Here is a 26,584-nt window from a genome sequence, read left to right as displayed (position 1 = left end):
GTTTTGATCTCTATGACCACAGATAAATTTTGCCTGTTTTTGCAAAGATTAATCCAGTGTATATTCTTTTGTGTCTGGCTTCTTTCACACAATATGTTTTTGTGACTCTTTCACGTTACTGTATTAGTAGTTCATTCTTTTTACTGCTGACTTATTGCTGAATTACAGGATTATACCATAATTTGTTTATTCATTTTCCTGTTGGAGATTTAGGTTGTTTCCAGTTTTTTGGCTATTACGAATAATGCTATTATAAGCAAATCCTTAAAAATCTAACTGAACCAGCAATGACCAAATTTTAAAATATTTTTTTTCCATTGTAATCTGGTTTGATTATGGAAATAAATCCACCATCCAATGGATTTAGACACGTTTCTTCAAAGGTATAACTGAGGCCCCCAAATAAGAGGGTTGCCTCGTGACACATTCTTGCTTTAATGGGCCTATATTAATAGGTATAGCACAACAGTTTCATCTAGGGGTGGTGGTTTTCAGACAAGTCATCAAACACATCAGAATAAGCAGGATTCGTTTCCCCAAATGAGGTTCATGCAACACCAGTGGTGGTAGGATGAATTTTGGGGTTACACAGACATCTTTACGTTAATAGTTAAATGCTCATTTTTATAACTTTCTATTTATGGCATGTGATGATGTTTTTTTTCCATTTGGAGTAGTGATAAAATTTCCTTTGGCAAACTTAAGTCAATGATGAAAACCTTTCAGTACACGCTAGTTTAGTTGGAACTCAAATCACTGAATTTTAAGAACTCTGGCTTTGTGGTTAAGACAGACTGTAGGAAAATTCAATGGGGGAAAAATGGTGCAGGAGCAACTGGATGTTCACATGTAAAAGTTAGACTCTTACCTTGTACCATATACTATATTAACTCAGAATGGATCAAATATCCACGTGTAAGCGTTTAAACTATCAGACTCTTAGAGGAAACATTAGGGATAAATCTTTAATAAAGCTGTTACAAAAGAAAGTATAATAAGCAAAGAAAGTCCCATCATGTTCCCTTCCAGTCAATCTCAACCTTCAATTGCAATTACTACCCTGATTTCTAGATTCAGAAATTATTTTTGTTAATTTTAGAACTTAATATAAGTGGAATCATACAACGGGTATACTTTTTATGTCTTTGTTAACACAATATAACCTTTTTGAGCTTTGTCCATGTTATTGTGTGTATCAGTACTCTACAAATTTTATGGTTGAGTAGAATTTCATGGTATTAAGATAACACAATTTGCTTATCCATTCTCCTGTTCATGGATATTTGATTACTTTTAATTCTTGACTATTAAGAATAAAACTGCTACAAATATTCATGTACAAAAAAAAAAAAAAAAAAAGATAGACTATAGGGCTAACCACCTTGGCCACTTCCTGGCTGTGTGATCCTTAGCAAGTTACTCTCCGAGTTTGCTTCAAGATCTATACAATGGGATATTGGTACAGATTTCATATGTTTGCTGTGAGGGTTAAATGACAATATATGTGATCCTTTTCGCACATGGTGAGTGCTCGAGGAAGTGAACTATTGGTGTCTCACTGCAAGAATCAGCAATTACACGGCCAACCCACACAGCCAGGGATTAATCACTGGGAGAGTAACGGGTGAGGTCATTTCTGATACCCATGAAATGTCCATGAGCTTCAAAGGACATAATCTCAACAAATGTGCACAGGTATAGGATTTACTATGACAACAGGAAAAAGTCAAATCTCTGAGTTTCCCCAATTTCAGATCTCAGTTACAACATGGCAAATCTCTATCACTCTCTTCCAGGCAAACTTAACCCCTCCCCACAATCCCCACAACTGCATTTTCAGGTCACAGAGCAGGAAGGTAGCAGGGAGAAGGGTGAGTGGGGGAGTGGTTCTCACCTTGATGTCACAGTGCAATCTCTGGGGAGCTTTACACGCATACAGCAGTGGGACCCAACCCCCAGAGCTTTTGCTTGATCAGGGTGGGGCCCAGGCTTTGTAGATTAGAAGGCTCCCCAGCTGATTCTAATATGCAGCCAGAGTGAAGAAACAGCTCACCGACTTTGGCTCAGTTCAGTGCTGATCCTGGAGGAAGTGGCTGACCTGGCTGAGCAGGACCGGATCTCTACTTGAGGGCTGGATTCTGCATGCTGCTTGGTGACATTAGGGTGATAACTGAACAGTTTACGTTAGCCGTTTGTTTATTCCTACACCTTGGAGGGAGAGTGGGCTCACACGCTTTTGACCAATGATGCAGCTGTGTTTCCCTCAAGATCCGTCTGTATTTTCTTTTCTCATTTACAAGGGATGAGCCTTAAAGGGCATCCGATCTTCTGCCCAGTCCTCGCCCACAGGTCTCTTTGTGGGCCCATTAGGATGTCAGGCTGGAGGCTCAAGTGAGAATTCTTTGTGATCCATTTCAGTCAGTTTTTGAAAAGTTGCCTGTGACAGTGGGGAATCTGGGCCCACTGAGTTCCCCTAAAGCCCAATGGGCTCACTAAAAGCAACAGTTACTGCCAATCAGCTAAGGGCAGCCCGAGAGGCCCTTGTTTTTTTCCTGACTCTCCAAGTAAGCCTTCAGCTTCAACCCCGACACGAAAATGCCAGAATCACCAGAAAGTGATTCAAAACCCAAATAGATACTAGACATCTCAAAAGTCCTGATGCTAGTCCCTGGGGGAGAATTTGGGGACCTCAGCCATCTAAAGAGGGTTGTTCCCTGGGCTTTGCTACGTCATATGAGGCCAGGGCTCAGGGCTCTGAGCAGCTTGACTTTGAGTTAGCACAGGTGTCATTTTAGAAAGCTTGCATATCAAAAAGTTTCCCCCTTAGCTGACTTTGGTAAGATCTGCCTAAATCTTCTGCTTAAACTTGTATTTCCATTTCGCTTTGGATCCAAATCTATGGACTTCAGCACACTAGAAAGGAAAAGCCCTTTTCTTGGGTCTCTTTCCACAGACTAACAAATACAAGTGTTTTAACATATAGTTTGTATCACACTTACAGAACAGATTGTGCTGAAGTCAACATTTTGGGTTTGACTGTCATAGGGTTTGCTTTCCCAGTTCACTACGTAAGATCCAGGAGTTGGGGTTCAAAGCTGGAAACCCAAGACTTGGGAGGGTCTCAGACTTTGGGCCCTTGTGGCTGGTGCCCCTCACTGTAGGGCATTACTTGTGAGTTTATCAGACCTCTGCCTATTTCTCTGTGATTCCTCTCTGATCCATCCTTACTCCAAGAATTACTGTGTCTCATGAAATTTACTCAACAAAATAATGTTTTAGAATTTTTTGGTTTATTACTTTGGTGCCAACCAAAGAAATGTCCAATCACCATTTCTAGGTAGTTACCAAGTTCTTATTGAAAATGATGCCCAAAGGAGTCTTTTGTCAGTATAGTTAGGGCTGGCTGCCAGATATAAATCTCTTAGGTGGAAAGTGGTGTTAAATACATATAGCAGTCTGAAAAAACATGATAAAACAGTAGAGGGCATTAGACTCAAAATAGATCCTAACAAATAAAAATAATAAGATAAAGAGGAAGAAAGTTCAGAGCTTCTTCTTTGGGTGGTCCATCTCACAAACAAAAATATATTAACTGTATAAAACTAAGAAAAGTCCAAAATATTCGGATATATTTAAGCTGTTTCCAACATGTAATTAGATCCACATTTATTCAATCTGCTTTTCTATATTACGTAGAGAAAAAGAAAAAAAAAAGAACACATTTCCAAGGATGAAATCTCCACATTTATTTTTCTTCCATGTGCATAGAAAATGGCAGTGAAGTGTCTTATGAAAGAGGCAGCGAATGGGCGTGGTGTTGCTATACCAGACAGGACTTTGTGCTTCAAAGGTACACTATTCATTTTAAAACAAAGGATGTTGTAGCTTGTTTTTAATTGCTGACAGTTCCTTGGGTTTCCCATTTGTTTTCTAAGCTGTCAGTTTCTTCAAATCTCTTTTCAAATGACACACTGCATACAAATGATGGCACTTTACCAATGTGGCATTTCCATATTTACATCAACAAAAGAAATTTACAAGACATAATAGCATACAATCTTGACATTTAGTAATAGCAATAAAACATGAAGGGCATCCATTTTATTTTCTTCTGTACAAACTATCAGAACATAACTTTATTCACATTAAAAAAATCATCTTTAATTTGATTTGACCTACACACTCCCCATCTCATTTTCACCCATTTCTCAAACCTCTCATCACATTGCCCACACCTTTACCAGACTACAGAATCTACAAGTAATTAGATCTAACACCTAAATAGAGTTTAGAAAGTCCTCTCTTCCAAAGGTTTCCTCACTTCCCTGATAATTCCTCAAAAAAGAAAAAAAAAAATAAGCTCTTCACTCATTCCTTCCATTTCACTTTCACATTCCACCATCAGATCAGCAAGACGGACTTTTCACTTCAGTTCAAACAAGGTTAGAAAGAAAGAGTTCCCTGGCCGAGCATCTTGGGGCTACACCCAGGAGTCTGGGGACCCTGGGTACTGTTCTGCTCGATAAGAAGGTCGTTTAGTGGAGTAAAAGTCTACGTAATTTGTGGTTGATTTCAGTCCATACTGTGTGGAGTAATCAGTAGAAGCTGGAAAGTGAACTCGGTCATCAAAATAAGGATCTTCATAGCTACGAGGAGACTGCAAATACAATCTGTATGCATCAAAGTTCTTTCTGTTGGAGTCATCTTGACTATAATACAGCTGTTGATGCTGTTGACAAAATGAAAGAGCAAATAAATACAAGCGATCTTTTGAAACGTGAGTTGAAGGAAAATTAACATGGGCGTCCTGCTTCATATTTTTAAAGCAATATTCAATATTTATGGACTCAGGTTAAACGTGGTTTCTGATGAACATGGAACGTAACAGCTTTAACCTGTACATTTCCAGGTGGGCTGGCTGGGTTGGCAAGTCCCGTCCTAAAGCCCCTAGAGAAGTCTGTGCCTCAGGAGAGCCCAAGATCTCTGTGGCAGGTGGCCCCCGGCTGCCTCCTCCTTTCTGGGGGAGGCCCCTTACCTGGGTACACCCAGGGAGATGGTGGCCTGGTTTTTGCTTTGACAAAAGGGAACCACTGGCACATTACGAAATTTAGTTTGGGGTTGGATACAATTTTCAGACAATTATATAACTGCAGAATTGTCTTTAAAAAATTTTACCTCAGATATGAAGATGAATCTGTCCCTCAATTTTAAAAGAAATATATGGTTTGATGAACAACAGGCAGACTTTAGAAACTCTGCTCTAAGTTGTAATATTAAAGGAATAAGCAATCTTAAGACAGGAGACTAGTAAAATTAGAAGGGACAAGTGAGCAAACTCAACTCCAGAGGAAAAGATTTCCCCAAGCCAGGGTTAATAAAGATGTCTGCAAGAAGGCCCAGGTGAAGCACCTGGGGTTGTTCACACAAGACACCCTGCTCCCCATTTCCTTTTGTGTCGTCTTATCTTTGACTTCACGTTAATTTCTTCAAATATATTTGCAAGAATACTGTCATGGTTCTTACGCCTTTTCCCCCCCTTAACACGTCCAAATCCCCCTTCTTAGTATGATGTGATGAATTTGCCAAATAGTTGTCAGCATCATGTTCTAAAACTAAACATATTTGACATTGTCAGGGTTTTGGAGCTAAACTCTCTTTTTAATTTACATTAGTGTTATGATTCTGAGGCTATTTTTCCCAACTAAAAAAACCTATAGTATTTAATAACCTGGGGAATTCCTTTTCTTCCTATCCAGAGAGAAGATGAAATGGAGGGAGGTTTTAGAACATCCTTATTTAAAGGACAGGATATAGTCAGTCTGATTTTGGGAAATCCCTGGTGCTCATGGGCTATTGGCAGGTAAGAGGAGAGATCAGATGACCCAGGTGGATCCCAGCACAACCCTTCACTGGGTTAGGAAGGACCCACAACTGATTTTAGGCCTCCACAGAAAGCAGCGATTTGAGTGTGTCACAACCACGATTTCCTACTTGGCGAAAAGACTGAGGTCCATACCAGACCTGGCTGTGGGTGCAGTGTTTCTAAATCACGGCAGTTTGGACAAGGAGGGAATCATGAGAATGGAGAGTGAGGTATCCAAAAAAGAGAACAGTGAGATGAGAGAATGAAGTGTGCTTACCAACCTTTCCCCACACAGAGGGTGGGAGAGATTTTACAGCCTAACCAAAAAAAGAGTGGGGAAAGGGGATTGCTGGGCAAAGAACATGAATTAAAGACGTCTCAGCTGGTTCCCATCAGTGGCAGGTGGTCTCAGCAGCACCGACTTGGATATTCGAGAACATGAGGCTACTTTGGAATTGATTTGCTTAACGCACGGATGAGTTTCCGAGGAGCGAAGATCCCCAGGGAAAGCTCCGGGCCGCTGCCGTGTTGGCTCAGCTCTGGCAAGTCAACCGGCGGGGACCCCTCACCGCGTTGATCCCTGCTAATCGGCCTTCTGTAAAAATGATATTGCAAATTCACCTGTAGCCGTCTATTTTGTTCTCTTGCTGGTGAGGAATAGGAACTGATGTAAATTGGTGAAGGTTTGCTGGAGCCTGTAAGAAAATATTTTATTAAATTAAAACTAGCACTCATTACTCTGGTCCATCAGGCTGTGGGGCCTCCCTGCGCTAGGGAGGGGCCGTCCCTGATGGGGTCTGCCTTCCGGGCGCCAGCACAGACCTGAGAGCCGGCTGCCGGGGCCCCTGGATCTAGGCTGGCTGCTGCCTCCCTTCAGGGCTATTAGGGTCTAATGAATATGGCAAAAAATAGGTCATGTGTATTTCACCAAAAAGGAATGCCAGAGCAGAGCTCATCCAAAACAGGGATCCTTTCAACCTCTGGTCACTGTGGGGAGCTGTTCGCACCTGCACCTGCCATGAGTTTAATCCCTGTGAACACAAACGGTTCCTTGTGGGGATTTCCTTGGCTGGGTTTGAATAGCAGCACTGCCCCTTAAGCTGAGGAAGACCACTCTTCCAGGGCTCTAAGCTACAGCACGGGGTCAGAGACAAGAAGGGAAACATAACATCAGTATAAGACCCGTGACTTCAGACCAGTTTTGGTCCCAAATCCCAGGTCAGGGACAGCAGGCACAGGCAGGGTCAGAGCAGGCGGCAGCATGGAGGCCCAGCCCCGCGTCTGCCATATTTAAGTGCTGCTTTAAAACAAAGAGAACCTTGTAATAATTGTCTTCATCCCTGATGATGTCATAATTACCCTTCTGTTACTGTGGAGGCTAACCAAGGTTTTGATTTTTATTTTTTAATGAGGAAAATGAAACATACCCCAGGCAAATTAGTTTACTGAAGCAAGCAAAGAAGACACAGAAGGGCATGCAAGTTGAAGAGGTAATCTTTAAAATAAAGCACGCTGCTGCAAATCTGAAGCAATAATGCACATTTGTGTGTGCATTTTCTTTGCAAAGAGCTTGGTGTTTGAAATGTAGCTTCTGCAATTTTCTGAGCTATTAATTGCCATAGTAACAATACTTGATTAGTAAACATTCCTGTGAAATCACAATTTCAAAGACAACAGCACAACTGAGAATGCTCCCCCAGCAGTAGTTAAGTTGCCACCAGCTTTTATTTCTTTTTAATAAATAGGTTTTTTGAGAAAAGTATTTTTTATTTTTTATTTTTTATTTTTTTAGCTCATGCTGCCTTATTTGAAACTTCTAGAGCAGTTATAACTTGCAAGGTTGTTGACAAAGGGGACAACACAAAACCCTGGCAACCCTATGGGCAGGCATCCTTTAAATAAATTACATGCACAGCTTTCTGACTAGGATAGGACATAAAGTATTAATTCTATGTAACATTATTTTTGTCATTCTTAAAAAAAAAATCACTTTGAGGAGAAACACATTAAACATTTGCTATTCATTCCAACTCTTTCTCATGGAACCATGAAATTGATCTCCATTCTCAGGTCTGAATTTAAGAGAGGAGCCCATGTAGGAGATACAGCCCTCAAAGCCACATTGAGTCAGCATCTGGCACATGTGGGAAACACAGGGAGACACTGTGTGAGCAGCAGGGTGCTCTGCCGGGCAGTCAGGGAGGATTTCTCATGTGGATAGAGCCCCTTTTCCATTTGTGGCCCGCCCTACCGCTACACGAGCTTGTCTAACTGGGAACAAGCAGGAAAGGTGACACCCCCGGCGTAGGAAATGGTGAGAATGGCCCTTGATCTGCTGCTGGGGGACCCTCTCGGGAGCGGCATGGGCTACTTGCCAGGCCACCGGCTGGGTGCCTGGAAACACGCGGCTTCTTGAGACACTCAATCACACACCCAACTGGCACCTTACCAGGGTACAGGCCTTTATGTGTGGCATCCCCTTGGCTATTGTAATACTGCATAGGTGGCTGGGTCCTATCGTACTCAGAACGAGGGTCTCTGATTCCTAACAGTGCTGGTGAGGAAGAGGTGCTGCCGACTGAAGGGAGAGGCACGAGGAGGAGGGAGAGAGAACAAGGGAAGAAAGAGAAATCAGACTGTCAGTGTCTCTGGAAAATCCGCTCCGGAAAAACAAAGGTCAGTAGTTAGAACTGCCACGGTGGATGGTGCTAACAATCAGATCAGAGCGAAGAGGTGCTGTGAGGTAAAGAGCAGCCCGACCCCGAGGGACCTGGAACGTGCCCCGTAGGCTGGCACTGTGCAAACCAGCAAGGTCAGTGCCTGAACTCACCTGCCAGCTGGAGTAGACGCTGCCCCATTTGCAAAGTGCACGGCAGAAACCATGCAGGGTCCCCACAGTGTGTCTCAATGACCTGATGAGGTCTTCACAACTGAGTGATAACTTACTAGCCATGCAAGAGTTATAGTTGCTATTTTATGATCTCAGTTCAGTTGCTTGTAAAACATCAATCCATTATCCTTTATGTGTACTTCTTCAGTAAATAGATGTTTTACGGCAGGTTTTTATTTCTAATTATCTCAAAAATATCTGCATCTCTAAGTGTGAGTAAGGGTGCCCAGCTCATAAAATTTATAGTTCTTTTTATGGAGATCAGCTGTCAGGGAAATTATGTAAACCCAGTCAGTACGGCTCATCAAGATGCTCACAGTGCCGAGAAGCCCCGGCCTTCCTAAAGGCCCAGCAGCATTTTTATTCCAACTTCAGCCAAATATTTAATAACAACATGTCTATCCATGGGTCTAATTTTGGATGTTTTTTCAGAGAGGGAAAAGAGAAACATTTCACATCTCTTTTTTTCCTTTTTCTCATTAAAAAACCAGCTTGTTTACATTGAAACTAATTATAATTAAGAGTGGTCACTTAGTCACTGTATACACTTGAAAGTAGTAGCCCCAAACCTTCACACCAGTGATTCTGCCTGCACCGATGCTTTTGGGGAAGTACTGACATTGGGATATTTTTTTCTAAAAAATCACTTCAGCAACGTAAGGTTGCTCTGTGTTAAACATGGGTGAGCAGGTGTGGGTGGTATCTCTGAGCTAATCACCTTGTTTCCTTCTAGAAGGTAGCAGGGCAGAGAATAAGTTTACCTGCCTTCCACATGAGCAAAGCAACACAAGACGTGCCCATAAGCACAGTCCACACTAGGGCTGAGGGGCTGATCATCAGCCCTTAGATCACCCTCCAGGAGTGAAGATAAACCCTGCTGTGAACAGAACCCAGAAAGGGGTCCAGGAGCCTGGACAGAGGCTGGTCAACAAGGTCCGGGGTGTATATTTATGAGATCCTCAAAAACAGTTCACTGCTTAGGAACTAGGCCCCAAATCTGCCTGAAATAATTCTTTTGCCTGTATATCTGCCTTTTTTTGTTAAGCAGCCAAATCTCCTGTTTCCCCTGGGGTTCCCCATTCCTGACTCCCTAAAGGATTTTGAGCTCTTGTATAAAAGAAGACATCTTTAGGTTATACCTGAAGTGCACAAGGATGTTAAAAAACAGGCATAGATCTCTTTGAAGAAAACAACTCATAATTTAAAAACTAAGATATAAATATACACAGACACAGTAAGCACAGATAATTTAAAAAAAATTCCTAGTACAAGTGGAGACATCAATTATGTGGTAAGAACCAGTGGCCCTATATTAGTCTTTTTGGCCACATTTGTCCACATGAGAAATAAGACTGCCAGTAGCAGCACAGATAATATTTATATGTCAGAATGGGTGATTTAAAGCCAAATAAAAATAAGATATTTATTACTTTTCCTGTTTCATTTAGTTAAGAATTAAATTTACAGGATTGACTTGGCTTGGTAATAATACCCTATCCTTTAATGTAAAATAATTTAGTCTGGGTCTCAAAATGGATTTCTTTCTTTCTAACAATAGGTAGGTTGAGTGGTTGCCAAGATTCCCAACTTAAAACCAAAGGGATTCCTACAAGCCCACCTTGTAAGACCTGCTCATTAGCTGTGGACTCTGTAAGGCAGCCAGGGAATAAAGGTTTAACTGGTGAGGAGGAAGATGCAGGAGAGACCATGGCTCTCCCACGATGGGGTCTGAAGGATCTTGCTTCTAAGAGTGTTCACCAAGAAAGCACAAAAATCACTTGGGAGGAGATTTCAAACTTGTGGTCAACAGGCAGACAGAGCAGCTGTTTTTGGTTATAACCCAGTGTTTCTCAGAGTGTGCTCCTCTACTCACCTGCATCCGGATCACCTGTCTGGCTCATTCAATGCAGATTCCTGGGCCCCTTCTCATACCAGTGAAGCAGAGTCTTGGGGGAAGGAGGCAGAGGAAGGGGGAGAGCCCTGAGCACCATTAGGCACTGTAGCTGGTGTAAACTTGCCTAAACTTTTAAAATGAGAGGAGGGAGGTGGGTTTGTCCACAACAGCCTGTAATTCCCAAAGATGACTCTCAGCTTGATGAGCAAATTTTCCTCCTCAGTGTTTGGAGGTGACAAGCTTAATCAACTTATGCTCAGTCTTTTCTGGGTGGGAAACAGTGTTCTGTCACACAAATGTTCTCATGAAAGAGTGATGTTTCCCCACTGACCTGACTGAATGATGGGTGACATCTGTTGGTTGGTGGTAGACAAGGAAGGATGTGACTTGAATCGGTCCCGCTCTAATGTCGACACAGGTGTAATAAAATGGTTCTGATTCCACCCATCCTGTGGCGTTAGGAGAGAAAAAGAAACCTCTCAAAATGAATAATGACATTTCATTATAATAAATGATTACAAATGTGTGCTCTGATGAATGCTAATCATGCCTGAGCTATTCTTGTAAGTTACCTTTTTATAAATGCTCCGGAGGTCCCGATATTGCCATAATGTATTCAAGACCTGGGCTGCTGCCTTCACCACTTTCAGAGATGATCTAGGGAGAGAGTGGGGATGTTAATGACTGTGGGTGGCACAGCCTCAGCCTGCAGACCAGTGGCCAAGAGGTTCTCTCTCCAAGGACCAGAGGGCATGGGAGCTGCTGTCAGAAAACATCACCAAGGAATCAGGAGTGCCTGGGTGTCAATCAAGTTCTGGCCAAGGGGTGGCAGAAGCAACAGTGAGGCCATGGGGCTCCGGCTCTGAGGAGAGAGCTGAGGTCAGGATGAGCCCACGAGCCCTCTGAGTTGAGGACTTCTCTCAGGTGTCCACTGTATCTTTACCAAGGGCCATCAGCCTCACTGGGGCTTTGGAATTATTGTGACCTGAGTGTTTGGGGACACCCCCCCAAGTTAATTTGATATGAGGTTTTTCTTTTTTTTTACCCATTTTAAGGCCTTAATCTAAACACCTTCATAGACTTCTTATCATTTACACCTCTATGCAAACAAATGCACACGTCTCTAATGTTTGACTTGGAAAATATGGTCACAGTTACTACTTCCCCTCTCTGAGGACATTTTGCTGAATGCTTATTGCATGTCCCCCAGTGCCACTGGCGCTCTGATGGAACATCACTGACCACAGTCATTGCATGTCACCTTGGGAGCTGCGGCTTCCAGCTTCAGCTAAGGCCTTCGATGCTGCAGCAGGGGCAGTTCTCATGGGCCAGTGCTCGGCAAGTCAGCCCCAAGGGTAACCACATACCTGTCTTCAGAACTCATTTTAGTGCTGAAAATGTGACTTCAAGTGAACATCACCCTGATCTAAAATCTGATTTCCTCTGCCACCCTTTACCTTCCTAATTGAAACTTCCTCTGCCCCTAACTCCGAGTAGGGGCTGCTAATGATGGTGAGGGCCGCAGGGAGGGCCGGGGGTAGGCATATCCAGGGGCTGCAGTCTCTGTTCCTGGTGGTGGGCATGTCTGCATCCAACCCCCACTCAAGACTCACCCTTCTGGGAGATCCTGACAAGTTGAGGGCAGAATCAGGCAAAACCCAACCTACTCAAAGCCTTTCTAAACTTTATATTTTAAAAAAGGGTAACAGAGCAAGACCCTTAATATCAAGAAATGAACAGAGATGAAACTGTAGGCACCCATGAAGATATCGGCCTCTGGAAGACAGATTTTGTGGAGCAGAATCCTCACCCCTCACAGCCACGCCATTCTTAGTGGGGTCGGGATGCTGCTGCTGTTTCTCTCCCCGTCTAAGTGCAAGGCAGCTGGGCACAAGGCTTGAGAGGCACAAGCCCTGCCTGCCTCTGATGGCATCTGCAGCAAGTGACAAGCAGGATGGGCTAGGTATACACCTTGACACAACATCTGAGATGTTTCTAGATACAAATTCTATGGGCAGAACTCTGACTCATGAGAAAAGCAAGGACTTTTCTCCGCTCCTTGAGAGAGTTATGCATCCTCACCTCTAATTCTTCTCTTAATTCATCATCTCTTAAACCTATGACTTTGATATTGTTACATCTAGTGGTCAGGTGTGCTCTACCTGACCAAGCAGGGATGCTTGCTCAACTCTGAACTACTTCCTTTTCTTCTGAACATCCTGGTCACTCCTCGGGCTACCTGGCTGGACCCCATCTCCCTGGTGATCTCAGCCTATCTCATGGCTTTAAATATACCACTTATATACTAATGCTTCCCAAATTTATATTTCTAGCCCAGATCACAACTTGAATGCAATATATTCTACTGCTTTCCAGCCATTCCATTTGAATAGCTAATAGATATCTCCAACGAAACAAGTCTAAAACAAGCTCCTAATCCACTAAAAACCTGGTCTTCCTGTGGGCTTCTCCATCTTCGTAAGTAGCAATTCCATCCTTATAGTCTCTTTTGTCAAAGACCCTGGAGCTATCCTTGATACCTTGCCTTCCCTCATAATCGATCAGCAAATTCTATTGCAGATTCAACAACTTCTTCACCACCTCAAATGCTGCCACCATTAGTCTCTGCTGGGGCCAGGGTGGGGAGGTGTCAGGTCACCCTGTTACCTTTAAAAAGTGAGTCAGATCATGTCACTCCTCTGCTCATCACTCTGCGGTGGCTGCCTTTTACCAGAGGTTACTCACAGGGTCCTAAACATCTGGTTCCCATGTCCTCTCTGACTTTTCCTCCCTTATTCTCCCCATCACTCACTCTTTTCCAGGCCCCTGGCTTCCTTGCTGTTTGTCAAACACGAGATGCTCTCCCGTCTCAGGGCCTTTACACTGGCTCCCTCTGCCTGAAATGCTCTTCCCCTAGACAGCTACATCCTCCATCCCTCCCTCCCTCCCCTCCTCCAGGTCTTTGCTCCAAAGAGGCCACCTCCACCACCCTATTTAAAACTGCAATGCCCTCTCTCTCCCCTGCCCTGGCATGCCCTATCACCTTCCCCACTTTTATTATTCGCCCTCACTCAGAACCACCTGACAGACTACATGTGCTACTTATTTGGACACTGGGCACCTCTCCCATGGCATGTAAGCTCCCCGAGGGCAGGCACTATTGTGTGATCTGCTCACTGCCGTAACCTTGGCACCTAGAACAGTGCTCAGCACATAGTAGGTAGCCAATACATACTTGTTGAATGAATCGTGAGGAAAGTTAGGTGTGTGATGTCAGAAGAAAACTTTGCTTGGTCCAAGACTTTCTCAATCTGTTTTAAAAAATGCAAGCATACTGGCACTGGTTCAGTATCCCTCCAGTTTTTTCTTATGCCTTTCACAAGTGAAAGCTACTTATAAACAGGAAACTACAAATGCTGGAGAGGATGTGGAGAAATTGGAACTCTTATTCATTGCTGGTGGGACTGTATAATGGTACAGCTGCTGTGGAATACAAGTGAAGCCTATTTAATGAAACTTTAAGAGAACACAGGCCATCATGATTACCTCAGGGAATGGAGGGGGTGACCAGAAGGGGGAGTTAGTAGAACAGGATCTATTTTTATCTGCAATGTTTTATTTCCTTTAAAATAAAAAAGGAATTGTATATACTTATTACTAGAGAAATTAAAAAAAAAAAGATGTAAAGAAATAAAGGACAACATGAAAATACAGCTGAAGGTTGATAGGTGTGCCTTCTGGGGATGAGCACATGAGTGTTTGCTACATCATTCTTATATTTTAGCGATTCCTTAAAAGTATAAACTAAAAGACATAATGTAAGTTCTGGCACTAGTAAGTTCAGCCAACTAGTAACTATTTACTGAGCACCTGTCGTGGGCCAGGAGTCGCTCTAGATCCTGGTGACTGAGCAGTGAACAAAAAGACAAGGTTCCTGTGCTGGGGGAGCTTGTCCTCTAGAGGGGTGTCTGAAGCTAGGGAAATACATAATTAACCCAGCAAGGGGAACTTGGTGCTCTGGAGGCGCATGAAGCAGGCAAGGAGGAGGGAATGGGGGGTGCAGCATTTACTACGGATCAAGGTGGCTGCTCTCCTGTTGTTTCGAAGAAGGTGCCAGGCTTCCCTATTTACCATTTCCCTGAACTAATAAAAAGATTCGCCAATCTCACACTAAGGCAAATATACAGTTGCTGCTATCACTCCATGACAAAAAATCTATTTCTGCCACTGATTCTCTAATCCCTTCTTCTTTTGCTTCACCAATTAGGCACCACCTATAAGCAGAGGGAAACGAGCACTCCAAGCCCAGGGCACATGCTGAGGCCATGTGGCTGGCCCTGCTGCAGGGCAGTGGCTTTAATACTCTGCTCGGCACATGGAGATGAATTGAGCAGAGCCAATAGCGCAAGGGAAATGGTGCCCCCTGGATCCCTCATCAGGCATTTCTGATTCTTCCAGGGGTCGTTGGCATGAGGACGCCACCACAGCTAATGTGGCTTTACAGACAGAAACCAACATAGGAGTGATGGGTGTTGCAATATAAGTAAAAACCAGAAAAGGGGCCACAGGCTTGAAAATGCTTCTCCCAGCATAACAGGTTTTAACTGCTGGAGACTGCTTAGCTAATCTGCTGGCGAGAAACACAGAAATAAATCCCCTCCAATAAGAAATGCATCCTTGACGAAGGCCCTTATCCCCGTCGATCCCGGGAACATCCTGGGAACAAGTGCGGTGTGCCTGCCTCTCCTTGCAGCAGACTTGCCTGTCTCCTCTGCCTTTGGTTATGTTCACCAGCTTTTCAATCCCTCCCGAGTCGGCCAGGGCCTTGGCGTTCTCCATGTTTTTGCTGGTGACCTCGTGCAGAGCGCAGCAGATGGCTGCCATGGTCTCGTCGGACAGTATGCTGGGGCCGTTGCCACCGGGCAGCCGATTGACCAGGTCTCGCATGGCATATTTGCCTGCCAAATGCAAAAAACTTAATTCTACTTTCAGTAGGTACAAGGTTTTTGTTGTTACTTGCAAGACTCTGACAGTGTGCAGTCTCTTAAATATAAATCCCAAAGGAACCAACAACAGAAGGGAAAAAAAAAAGAAAAGAAAAAACAAAACCCACGGCAAAGAGTACAAAATGACAAATACTGTAATTGAAAAGGGAAAGTTAACATTTACTGTAATGTCACTTGAAGAAATGATTCGTTTATAAGACATTACTGTAAATCACTGAAAGAAAAAGCAATAAATTGGTGCATAAAATTGGAGATACCAATCAAGTTGCTTTAGTGCAATTATTTTCAATGAACAGTGAGAAATAAAGGAATTATAATAAATTTTAATCTTTATTGAATAAGAATATGCATCAAAAATACCCTAAATTCCTCTTAAAGCTTCTAAAAACTTATCTTTGATTCTACACCAACCACACCAAATAAATAATGCTTTCCTGAAGTCTTTCTAGTTTACGTGTAAATTGGGTCTGGTTGCACATTTTTATCAAGCTGATGGTGTACATCAGCCAGGGTGACATTAGTAGGTATAACAACATGCCAGTTTCTTGAAAAGAAGACACAAGTAAAATTTCGTTATTAAAATTATAGGTATATTATCTTCCAGAAGTAATGCAATAATAATAACTTCTTGATAGGACGAGACTGGGGGAGATCCAACTTACTGCATAATTTCTTTACAGATACTTAATTACTCTTACTTCTCTCCAAAGAGAGATTATCTCTAGCTTTTTGAATTTCAATTACCAACTAACAAAGTGGAATAACTGCACCACAAACAAAAGAAATTAACTGAAGCTCAAGTAAATAGTCTTAGTTCCCCCCACCCCACCCTGTGCTAGTAACTGACTGGATGCTAAATGACCTTTTTATTAAAGACCTATTTATATGAAATGGTAAGCAGTAAGAGACAGGCTCTGACTACATGCCTGCATAATTTATAGCATGTTAAAGGAAAGACTCTTGCTTAATCACAATAAATATTGTTATGAAGAGTGGAAAAACACTGATGACATTGTAGGGCCAGAAGATAAATGTGGTTTTGGAGAATAGATGATACGTTAACACTGGGGATTTTGAATACTCGTGAATGACCAAAAGGTCCGTGACAGGTAATTTGTCATCTTGCTAATGCACAAGTTTAAATCGCACTGCCTAGGCCTGGGATAAGGCAGCTCACCCTGCCTGTGAGTGAGCCTAGCAGTCCCCCCCCAGCACATGCAGCTCCAGACAGCTAGGCTGGACTGACTTAGTTGGGTGTGTGGTAACTTTTGTGAAGTGACAAAACTTTGTTTCTTTGTTAAAACAGCTCTGAAAAGAAGGTCCACTGCTAGTGATGAAAGTGAGGAGAAAGTAAAGGGGTCTGAGGTGGTGATGGCTCTTAGGAACAGAAGTGCTGGGTAAGTTAGAGTCAAACACTGAATCTGGGAGGGGCTCAGCTCTCACATCAAAGAAGGAGTCTTTATAGGAAGCAAGAAAAACTCATCCATGAAGCAGTTTGAGGGTGCTTCAGCTGGGAGGAAATGTTCATCAATGGAAGGATAAAACTCCGGTGAAAACTGAAAATGTGGTCAGGATATTCGTAGAAAACACAGGAATGCACTGAGGGAATGCCAGGGCTATGTACATTCTTGTTCCCAAAGGTTTTAGGACTCAGCTCCTGAGAATGTCCAGGGTCCATGGTTTTGACCCTTAACCTCTGCACTACCTGGTATCTTCTCCCGGCTGTGCAATGATGGGCCATAAAGAAGTATTTTGTCAATTATTTTGTTTTTAGCATTAAGAACCCCCTTACATTTTCTTGTAAGAGATTCAAACAAAAAAGATACATAAAAAATGACTAAAAACTATTTCTTTAGGGACCTAAAGGGTTTTTCTCAAGGAATTGTGGGAATTAGCAGTTATAATGCATCTATTGGAATCAGGTATAAATTGGATTTTGGAAAGGGCATGGAAGAAGCGCCTCTCCTCCTCAGAGGGGATTTGGCTCAAAGGAGCACTGGGTTAAAAGCAGGCTATCTAGGCAATAATTAAAAATAGTTACTCTGCTATTGAGGAGAAAAGATGGAAGTTAGCATTTATTGTTGGGATAGTTCTATGCCAGGCACTGTGTGAAGGGCTTTCATGTAAGTCATCCCAGTTAACCCTCAGAGCAGTTCTCTAAGGTAAATATTATTGTGCTCTCTTTCCCTCTCTGCCCCCCACTCAGGGGTATTCTGATACAGGTTCAATCTACAGTCACACCAGTCCAGAGAGCTTGTCAAATTTCCCCTCCCTCTCCCTGACCTGTTATCTGCAGTGGGAGCAGTGCGGAGCTTGGTGCTTTATAGGAGCTGCCTCAAACACTCTCTCATTCCATCTTCATAGCAAACCGAGGTTGGGATAGCAGGCGTCACCAGCTCCCTTTCAGAGATAGGTCAAAGACTTGCCTTTCATTTTCTATCTAGATGAAGGAATTGAGCCTGGGTGGGGTTATACAGGATACCCAGGTTACAAAGCTGGTAAACAGCAGATCCAATTTTAATCTGAAGTCCACTGGAGGGCTCTTGATCTTTTCTTTTACCCCACACTGTGTCTGGAATCTGGCACTGCCTTGGGGCAGGGGCAAGACTAGGGTGAGACAAGCAAGTTGCCTAAGGTGCAAAATTTAAGGAGGCCCTCCGTCCCTCTTAGGTTTGTGCAAGTGTCAATCCTACACCTGCCTAAACCCAAGGGTGAGTGCCTCCTTAAACTTTGTATCCTAGGGGCCTTGCTTGCCTCAACCTCCTCCCAGCTCTGCCCTGGGGTGGAAATGGCCTTGGGACAGTGGCTCTGCTCTGGAACCGACAGTTACATGAATCTGAGAAGGAAAAGCTGTGAATCACTAATGTGATTTTTTTTTTTTTTATTTAGAACATTTTATTTAGTGTTTGTCTCAAAACTCATAAAGGGAAACTTAAATTTTTGTTGTTTCTCAGGAAACCTATCTCTTTTGAAACAGAGACACCAAATCTTTTGGGCAGTATTGTAATGTGTAACTGAAATTGTTGGCATTTCTGAAAATTAACCTTCCCTAATCAATGTTTAATTAATGAGCTTTCCTCCTGCTGTAAAAAATGGTCAGGTAGCTTAGGTACCCCACATGCCAAGAAACAGGGACTAAAATTCAGTTAACAGTTTTAATGTCATATTTTTATAAATCAAAAGACGAGTTCTGTAAAGATCGCAGTTACTTTTCCCTTTAAAGTTCACCTTTTCACCAGAACTTACCTATGAGCTCCTTGTTGCGAACATCTAGTGCCATATTCCTCAAGGCAGTTGCCACTGAAGAAACGACCCTATCGTTATCCATTCTCAGAAGTTCTACTAGGATGGGGAGCCCTTTTTCTTTTCGGACAGCCGCCCGGATGTATGCTGCAAACTAGCAAGCAAAATAAGACAATGAGGAGTATAAAACAGAGTTCAACTCTTTCATATGCTGCTGTCACCTAAAAAACAAGTTTCCCAAAGATGAATTAATAGATGAAATGTTTTCTCTTCAATTGGAGATGAGATCTGTGATGTTAGTAAAGAGAAAAACACAGTTTGGGAGAAAGATAGGATAGGATGACTGATTTTCAAAAAAATCCCAAGCCTGAAAATCTCAAACTACCATCTGCCAGATATTTTTATGCAGAAGAAAAGGCAGTGATTACTTTCTATCTTTTACATATAAACCTGATTAAGGAAGGACCATGGGTTGTCTTTGCAGATCGCCCCATGCCAAGTCCAGAGGCTATAAATAGGATAGCAGAGACTGATCAGTACACATTAAAAGAGAACCTGTCTCCATCAAGTCAATTTTTTTTCTATATTGCCTGTAACAATATTTAGAGTTTGGTGACCTGTCAAAGAGATTGCTTGGAAAAATCCCTTGCCTCAGAAGAAAGGGAATTCTCCAGAAATACTAAGCAGCATAATTCATACACACTGTCAAAGAAAAAAAAAGGTACATTTGTATGCAAAGTAATTTCTCACTAAAGATTAGTGAGCTTATTTAAAAAAAAAAAAATCCAGCAGTCAAATTCTTTTGTGAGTATGAGGTAGCTCTGCAGAGTGAGTCAGCCTGTGCACCATATGAATTGGAAATGAACACCGTCATCAGTGAAACAGCAAAAATAACCCCCAAGTAACATTAGAAAATGGATCTTCAATCTTGTTCTGAGCTTTAAATTGACATTCTTACCAATGCAAATCATTTTCCACAATTTAGGATAATTGACAGATGTTGCTCATCAAACATCTAATACTTTCTCCTATTGTGGGCAAGTCAGGAGGACAAAGGTTTCCCAGTCTTTTATATTAATTGACCACCCAGTTTCTTGAATACCAATAGAGTACATTATTTTAATAATGCAAATAAGAGGAAAAGATGCATTTCAAAGATTATATTAATAGTCATCAAATGAAATGAATACTCAAGTTTTCCAAATCAAGTGAAATCTACAGGGCAGGACATGGAGTACACAATAGGCAGGTTTATCAACTCCCCTCTGTGAAGCCTGCAAGATCAGAACCAACTGCTTCCGTCTCATCTAGAGACAGACGAGCCCAGTCCAGCCTGGTGTGCCTCTCTCCTGGAAAACGACAGTCATCATTCTTTCCCAAAGAGCCTCTGATTTGATAACATCTGTGGCCATGATTATACTGTACCCTTAATGAGGGTCCAATATTTAGATTTATTATTTTAGGTACTTTTCAAATCACTTAAATATAATGTTTATATTCTAAATGAGTTTGCTATTTAATTTTCATTTAGTAAATGATCCCAGAAATGAAATTCTAAACAACTCAAGTCACATTTGTTTTAATTCTTTCTTTCTTTCTTTCTTTCTTTTTTTTTTTAATGTCTTTATTTTTAAATGCTCCTGTGGTCACCAGAAGCTGGGTCTATAAAAATAAATATTTACAGACATTTAAGTGCTGGGCACTGTCCTAAGTCTTCCATATTTACTCTCATTTGATCCTCCCAGCTACCTCATGCTGTAGGTATTAATATCCCCACTTTACAGATGAGGAATTGGAGGACTGACAAGTAACTTAGACCAAGGCCCCAGCTAGTAAGTAGAAGGATCAGGATTCAAAGCCAGGTGGTCTGGCCCCAGAGCCAGTGCCTAACTACTAAGCTACGAGCATTTCAATTATGAACAAAAGAAATAACCACTTTGATTTAGCACTAGTCCGTAATTTATTGGTATACACCCACTATTGTAGCTGCCTGTATGAAACAAACTGGCTTGATACTATTGTGGATGATTTTGGGGAGTGGGGTGGGAGAAGCAGTGCCAAACGGACATTAGAATAAATCTACCAAAATATACTTGTCAGGAAATTTCTGGAGGCTGAGACTACTATAGACAAACACTATCTGGGAAGCTGCTGGATATGTTTAAAAAAGTTTTGAAAATCTGCTTATAGTGGTAACAGCAGGAAACTGCCTTCAGTTTTCATGCTGGCTAAAGAAGCAAAGGGAGCCAGATATCTGCAAGTTTTTATGGACCCTTTTTTTAAAAAAAAAATAAATTTTATTGAGATATATTCACAAACCATACAATCATCCACAATCAATTGTTCACAGTACTATTATATAGTTGTGCATTCATCACCCCAATTTTTGAAAATTTTCATTACTCCCCCAAAAGAACAAAAATTAAAGTAAAAAAGAATACCCCAAACATCCTATACCCCTCCTCCCTCCCTATTATTCAATTACTTTTTTATCCCCATTTTTCTACTCATCTGTCCATACATTGGATAAAGGGAGTGTGAGCCACAAGGTTTTCACAATCACACGGTCACATAGTGTAAGCTATATAGTTATACACTCGTCTTCAAGAATCAAGGCTACTGGGTTGTAGTTCAACAGTTTCAGGTATTTCCTTCTAGCTATTCCAATACACTAAAAACTAAAAAGGGATAGCTACATAATACGTAATAACAACCTCCAGAGTGACCCCTCGACTCCATTACCTATGGACACTTTAGATACACATGTGTACAGGAAGTGCCTGAGAGAGGAGCAGCGGCTCCCCCTACCTCCCCAGCAGTGTTGCCTGACCTCAGCTCTAATTCAGGCCCTCACTGTCTCTCACCTGGATGCCGCACTGGCTCCCGAATGGAATCCCAGCCTCTCCTTTACTCTTTCTGGAATCCACCTTGTGCATGGCCACAGAAGGGATCCAGGAGGCACACACCAGCCTGTCTACGCCACTTGTCTGCTTAAATCCTTTCAGTGGTCCCTCTTGTCTGCAGGTCAGGACCCAGCTTCTGAAGCTTGTCTTCAGGTCTGCCCAGGATTCCTGGCTCCCACCTGGTCCCTTCCTTGCCCTGCCCACTATGTCTTGGCAATCATGGATGTGTGTGGTCTCGGCCCACACTGTCCTCCCCTCAGCTCACTGCCTTTGTCCTGCTGTGTGTCCCCTTTATCTGGATCACTCCCCACCCTCCAAACTCAACCGCTGCTGGCCTGATTTTACTCATCCTTTAAGATTCAGTGTAGGCAGCACTACCTCTTCAGGAAACTTTCCCTATTTCCTCGCTCCCATCTTTCCTTGCCTTTCCTATACCTTGCTGGGTGGGGTGGAAGGCTAGAAGCTTTCTTTAAAGATCTCACAGCACACACATCCTGTGGTTCAACCCTGTATTGACGGGATCTGTCACTTTTCCTTACCAACCTTCAGTTTTTCATGGGGAGCATTATGCCATATTTATCTTTGGATCCCTAGAGCCTACTGCTGCCTCCCTCTTTCTGCTCTTACGCTTTAGCAGACAAGCTCTAAACAACCATGTCCCTGTCACCACACTGCTGATCTGTATGGCTGCAAAACTGGCCTGAAGTGTGGACATGCAGAAGATAACTTACCTTCCAGTTGCCAGCAGAGAGGTTCTGGAGAGATCCAGCAGAGCCTTCTAAGGTGGCTGGGTTGGAACTTTCTGCTAGAAGAGTCAGATATGGTTTTACCACTGATGGATGCCATAGCATCTCAACCCCTTTGGGGGACTTTGACAGTCCTGGAATAGGACCAACTCCATCCCACTGAAAGATAAACAGCACATGTTAAAAGGAAGCAAAATGAACTCAATCTCTAAAACTTCAAAACATTCATCTTTGCTGGATTCAGCTATGGTTATATAGAAAATGGTGTCATGAGAAAAAATTTTTCCTTGCCATATATGAGATTTCTTACTCTCAGAAAAACAAAACTTGTCAAATAAAATGCTAACTTGATCCTCTTGTGGCGCCCTCTTTTTCTTTTTCTTCTTCTTTCCCCAGCAGCTTGGCTCAGAGTCTTTGCTGGGAGACTCTTTTCCTAGTAAGTCATCCAGTTCGTTTAGTCCCAGCAGCCGGGCCTGGGGGACCTCCAGTTCCAGCCGATAGGAGAGGTTCCTCAGGGTGCACACACAGTTCTCCACTGTCTGAAACCCAACAAGGAATAGAATTGAAACCATCATAGCTCACCGGTGCAAAATGCTTCCTACACTCCTGATAGTAAATAAATACAGAATAGGAAATCATTTTTTACTTATGGCAACCTGAAAAAATCCAAAGAAAGAATTGTGATTTTGGAATTTTTTTGTAGGGTACCCAAATGACAGGGTGCAGGGCCACTTTTGGTACATCTTTAGATCTGGTTTTATGCTGACTAAAATATGCAAGGCTCCCCCAGAAAAGAAAACATCTATAGATTCTGCTTCAGGGCTGCTGTAGTGGCAGAAATGTGCCCAACATGCCAGGACCTCACTACTTGTCACCACTGTGAATCCTCACTGTGACAACGCCCTCCCCGGGAACAGCCCTTCCTCAGGTCTCATCTTTGCCTGGTCCTTCAGTCTCCCAGCTGTCTCTTCCCTCTGCAGAATGCTCCATGAACTCTTCTCTGTTGAAATTTTGCCTTCTGTATGTGGTCTTTTGCTCCTTGGGGTTTATATCACATCTCTAACTGGGAGGCCAACTATCACTTCAACTCAGAGTGTCTAAATCAAGTTCAGTGTTTGCCTAGCAATGACTCTCCCAACACTTTTACTCTTTGTAATGGCACCAAGATCTTTTGGTTCAATAAGGCTTTAATAAAAACCTGCTGTCACCTTGAGCTCCTCCCCCTGCCCCTTCCTGATCTTAGGAGTCATTATTCTTTCCTCAGACTCATCTTTAAAGCCCAAGACTTACTTATGGCCTCTCCTAGTCCGAGCCATCTTGAACATCATGTAGCTGGCTGGCCTTGGAATGCCTGCCACTTTTAGTTCCTGCTTCCTGTTTCTTCCCATCTTCCTCACCCCTGTCCCGGGGCAGATCCCAGATAGCTGTCACTGCTGAAAGACCTGTCCTAGGGCCGGGATGGAGAAAACAGGAGGGAAAGAAAGGGGCCAGCACCTGTAGAAAGGTGCATGAAAGAGCTGGTGCTAGGGTGGGGGCTGTGGACGGCCCTGGGGGGAGAAGGGCAGAGAGGTTGGGGGGATTACAGTGCCTTGATGAGGAACTTTTCTTCAGTAGATACTTGAATACAGATAGTGTGGATTCTAGGAGTAGGAGATACAGAACTGGAGGAAACAGCAGCAGCGGCCATCAGTGTGAGAAGGAGCCGGGCCCATGCCACCCCGTGCTTGGTCCTGTTAGTACCACCAAGTCACTCGGTATTAATGGTTTTAAGGTTATTTTCTCAAGTTGCTGTGTTTTGTTAACTTGCAATTTTTGGAGTTTTCCCTTTGACCTAGAATATAACCTAATGAAGAGGAACGGCTCAAGAATTTCAGAATCAACAGCATGCAAATAGTGGCGTGAGGGACCCAATGTCACCTGCCACTGCACCTGTCACCCTGGCAGGCAGGCACTGACCTTGCTGTCGTAATCGGATGTGTTCACACACGTGTGGATCACGTACAGCAGCGAGTCCACCAGCCCCTCACAGGACCGCATTTGCTTCCGCGCCTCCTCCCCCGCGGAGCTGAGATTCCTAAATGAGTGGAGACACATGGGAGCTGCTGAGATGAACAACTTCCTCATTAGTTATATCTCCTCATAAGGAGCTGAGAGAATGGACAGCAGGTAACAGCCATTTCGACTGGGTTTGAGAAGGCACTTGGGAGCAGGCATTTTACCACACCAGAAGATCACTATAATTGCCAGCTCCCTGCTAGCCACACAAACAGAAAGGAGTCCGGCATCTGAATTTCTATTCTCAAGACCTACTGCTTTCTAACTTCATGATGTAATTACTTTGCGGCCTATCCTCCTCGGCTTCCTCATATGCGAAAAGGGGAAAATAACAATAACATACCCATAGGCTTGTTGTGAGGAATGAGTTACTGCATATACAACAATTAGTGGAGTACTTGTCCATAGAAGCAATGGTTATAAATTTCAGACATGATTAACCTCCTTCCTTAGGCCATGAGCTCCTTGCTGGCCCCTGCATCCAACACAGCATTTTGCATACAGTAGGTGATCATTAAATGCCTCTTGAATGAACAGAGAAAAGTACCATTTCTTATACAAACATCTCAAATTAAGTATGGATACTCGCTACGTTACAATTTTTTCTCACTTTTCCAGTTATAAACACCCCTGAAAACCGTGTTGGGTCTCATCCAAATTCAGATTTTCCTTCATATGTTGGTACTGAAAACGATCTATTTTATGCCCCAACAATAAGGGTTGTAGGCTAATTGTAAGCTGAATCTTTTTTTTTAAATTCCGTTTTATTGAGATATATTCACATACCATACAATCAACCGTGGTGTACAATCAATTGTTCACAGTACAATCATATAGTTGTGCATTCATCTCCCCAATCTATTTTTTGAACATCTTCCTTATACCAGAAAAAGTAAAAATAAGAATAAAAAATAAAAGTATGTAGGCTGATTTTTAACTTGCAAAATTTAGACTGGATAGGAGGGGTTGGAATGACTGTTCTCCTTTGTTTTCTGGGGCAAGAGGGACAGGGTCATCTGGGGTCCCTCCTCTGCTCCTATCTCATGCCACCTCACAGCAGCCCTCCATGCTGCCTCTTCCTTTCCTCTCTGGGCTTTCCTCTCCGCACTCGTCTGGCCTTCCTCCCCTCTTGCTGCCTTTCCTTCTCTGTCTCCTCTGCCTGCGGGTTCCTCCAGGAGTGCCCCTGGTTCTATTTTGGTTCCTTCTTGTCTTTATTGTTACACTCTCCTAGGTGGTCTCATTCTGTCCCTTGGCTTTAATACAACCTGTGGTCCCATGGTTCCCAAGCGTCTATCTTTAGCTCTGACCTCTCTCCAGAACTCCAGACTCATTTATCCAAATGTTTTCTTGACATGATCACACAGATAACTAATGAGACATTTCAAAATGGACACAACCAAAACAGAACTTCCAACTGTTCAACCCCTGCAACCTATCTTCTCCCTCTCCTTGATCTCATCAACAGCACTTCCACATACTCAGTCGATCCAAAGATCTATGTATTGTCCTGGTTTCCTCACCCGTTGTATCAGGAAGACTTGTCAGCTCTCCCTCCTCCCTACTTCTCCCCAGCTCCCAGTCCAGGTGATTCTTGCTGTTCACCTGGATCACAGCCCACTGTCACTGCCTCTACATTTGCCTGTACTCAGTTTTCCATATTGCAGCCAGAAACTGGTTCTGTCCTTCCCCAGCTTGAAACACTCTGATGGCTTCCTTTGGCACCTGGAATAAAATGCAAACTCCTTCTACCAATTTACAACATTCTCTAAAATCTGGTGCCATTCTGGCCCTTGCCCACTAAGCTCCAGATGCTGGTGGTTTTATTTCATGGGACTTGAATGCAATATAGATTTTCAAGATACAGATTATATAAATTATGATTCTCATGTTAGTCATAAATTGGCTAACTGGAGGAAAAGCATGCTAGGATCCTTTAATTCCCAGAAAATACCTAATAGTATAAATCAGAATAACTTAAAAAGTT

General features: G+C 42.9%; 1 protein-coding gene across 16 annotated transcripts in view; it reads right to left on the bottom strand.

Moving 5' to 3' along the window:
• Positions 1–3,721: 3,721 nt before the first annotated feature.
• PKP4 (plakophilin 4) overlaps positions 3,722–26,584 on the bottom strand; it is a 255,873-nt gene continuing 233,010 nt past the window's right edge. For 10 of the 16 annotated variants that reach the window (XM_037848816.1, XM_037848822.1, XM_037848817.1 and 7 more), the window contains 10 exons: positions 24,502–24,619; positions 22,893–23,084; positions 22,531–22,704; positions 18,900–19,050; positions 15,410–15,605; positions 11,220–11,304; positions 10,979–11,096; positions 8,313–8,441; positions 6,485–6,558; positions 4,481–4,729 (listed from right to left, as the gene is read on the bottom strand). In XM_037848816.1, coding sequence (XP_037704744.1) covers positions 4,481–4,729; positions 6,485–6,558; positions 8,313–8,441; positions 10,979–11,096; positions 11,220–11,304; positions 15,410–15,605; positions 18,900–19,050; positions 22,531–22,704; positions 22,893–23,084; positions 24,502–24,619 — 1,486 coding nt within the window. Of the gene's footprint in view, positions 4,730–6,484; positions 6,559–8,312; positions 8,442–10,978; positions 11,097–11,219; positions 11,305–15,409; positions 15,606–18,899; positions 19,051–22,530; positions 22,705–22,892; positions 23,085–24,501; positions 24,620–26,584 lie in introns of all 16 variants that reach the window. The other 6 variants (XM_037848825.1, XM_037848826.1, XM_037848827.1 and 3 more) reach the window with 4 other exon arrangements.

Source organism: Choloepus didactylus, chromosome 9, assembly GCF_015220235.1.
Source record: "Choloepus didactylus isolate mChoDid1 chromosome 9, mChoDid1.pri, whole genome shotgun sequence".
Classification (NCBI taxonomy): domain Eukaryota; kingdom Metazoa; phylum Chordata; class Mammalia; order Pilosa; family Megalonychidae; genus Choloepus; species Choloepus didactylus.
The sequence above is the reverse complement of the archived record's forward strand: the minus strand, read 5'-3'. Positions and strand labels throughout refer to the sequence as shown.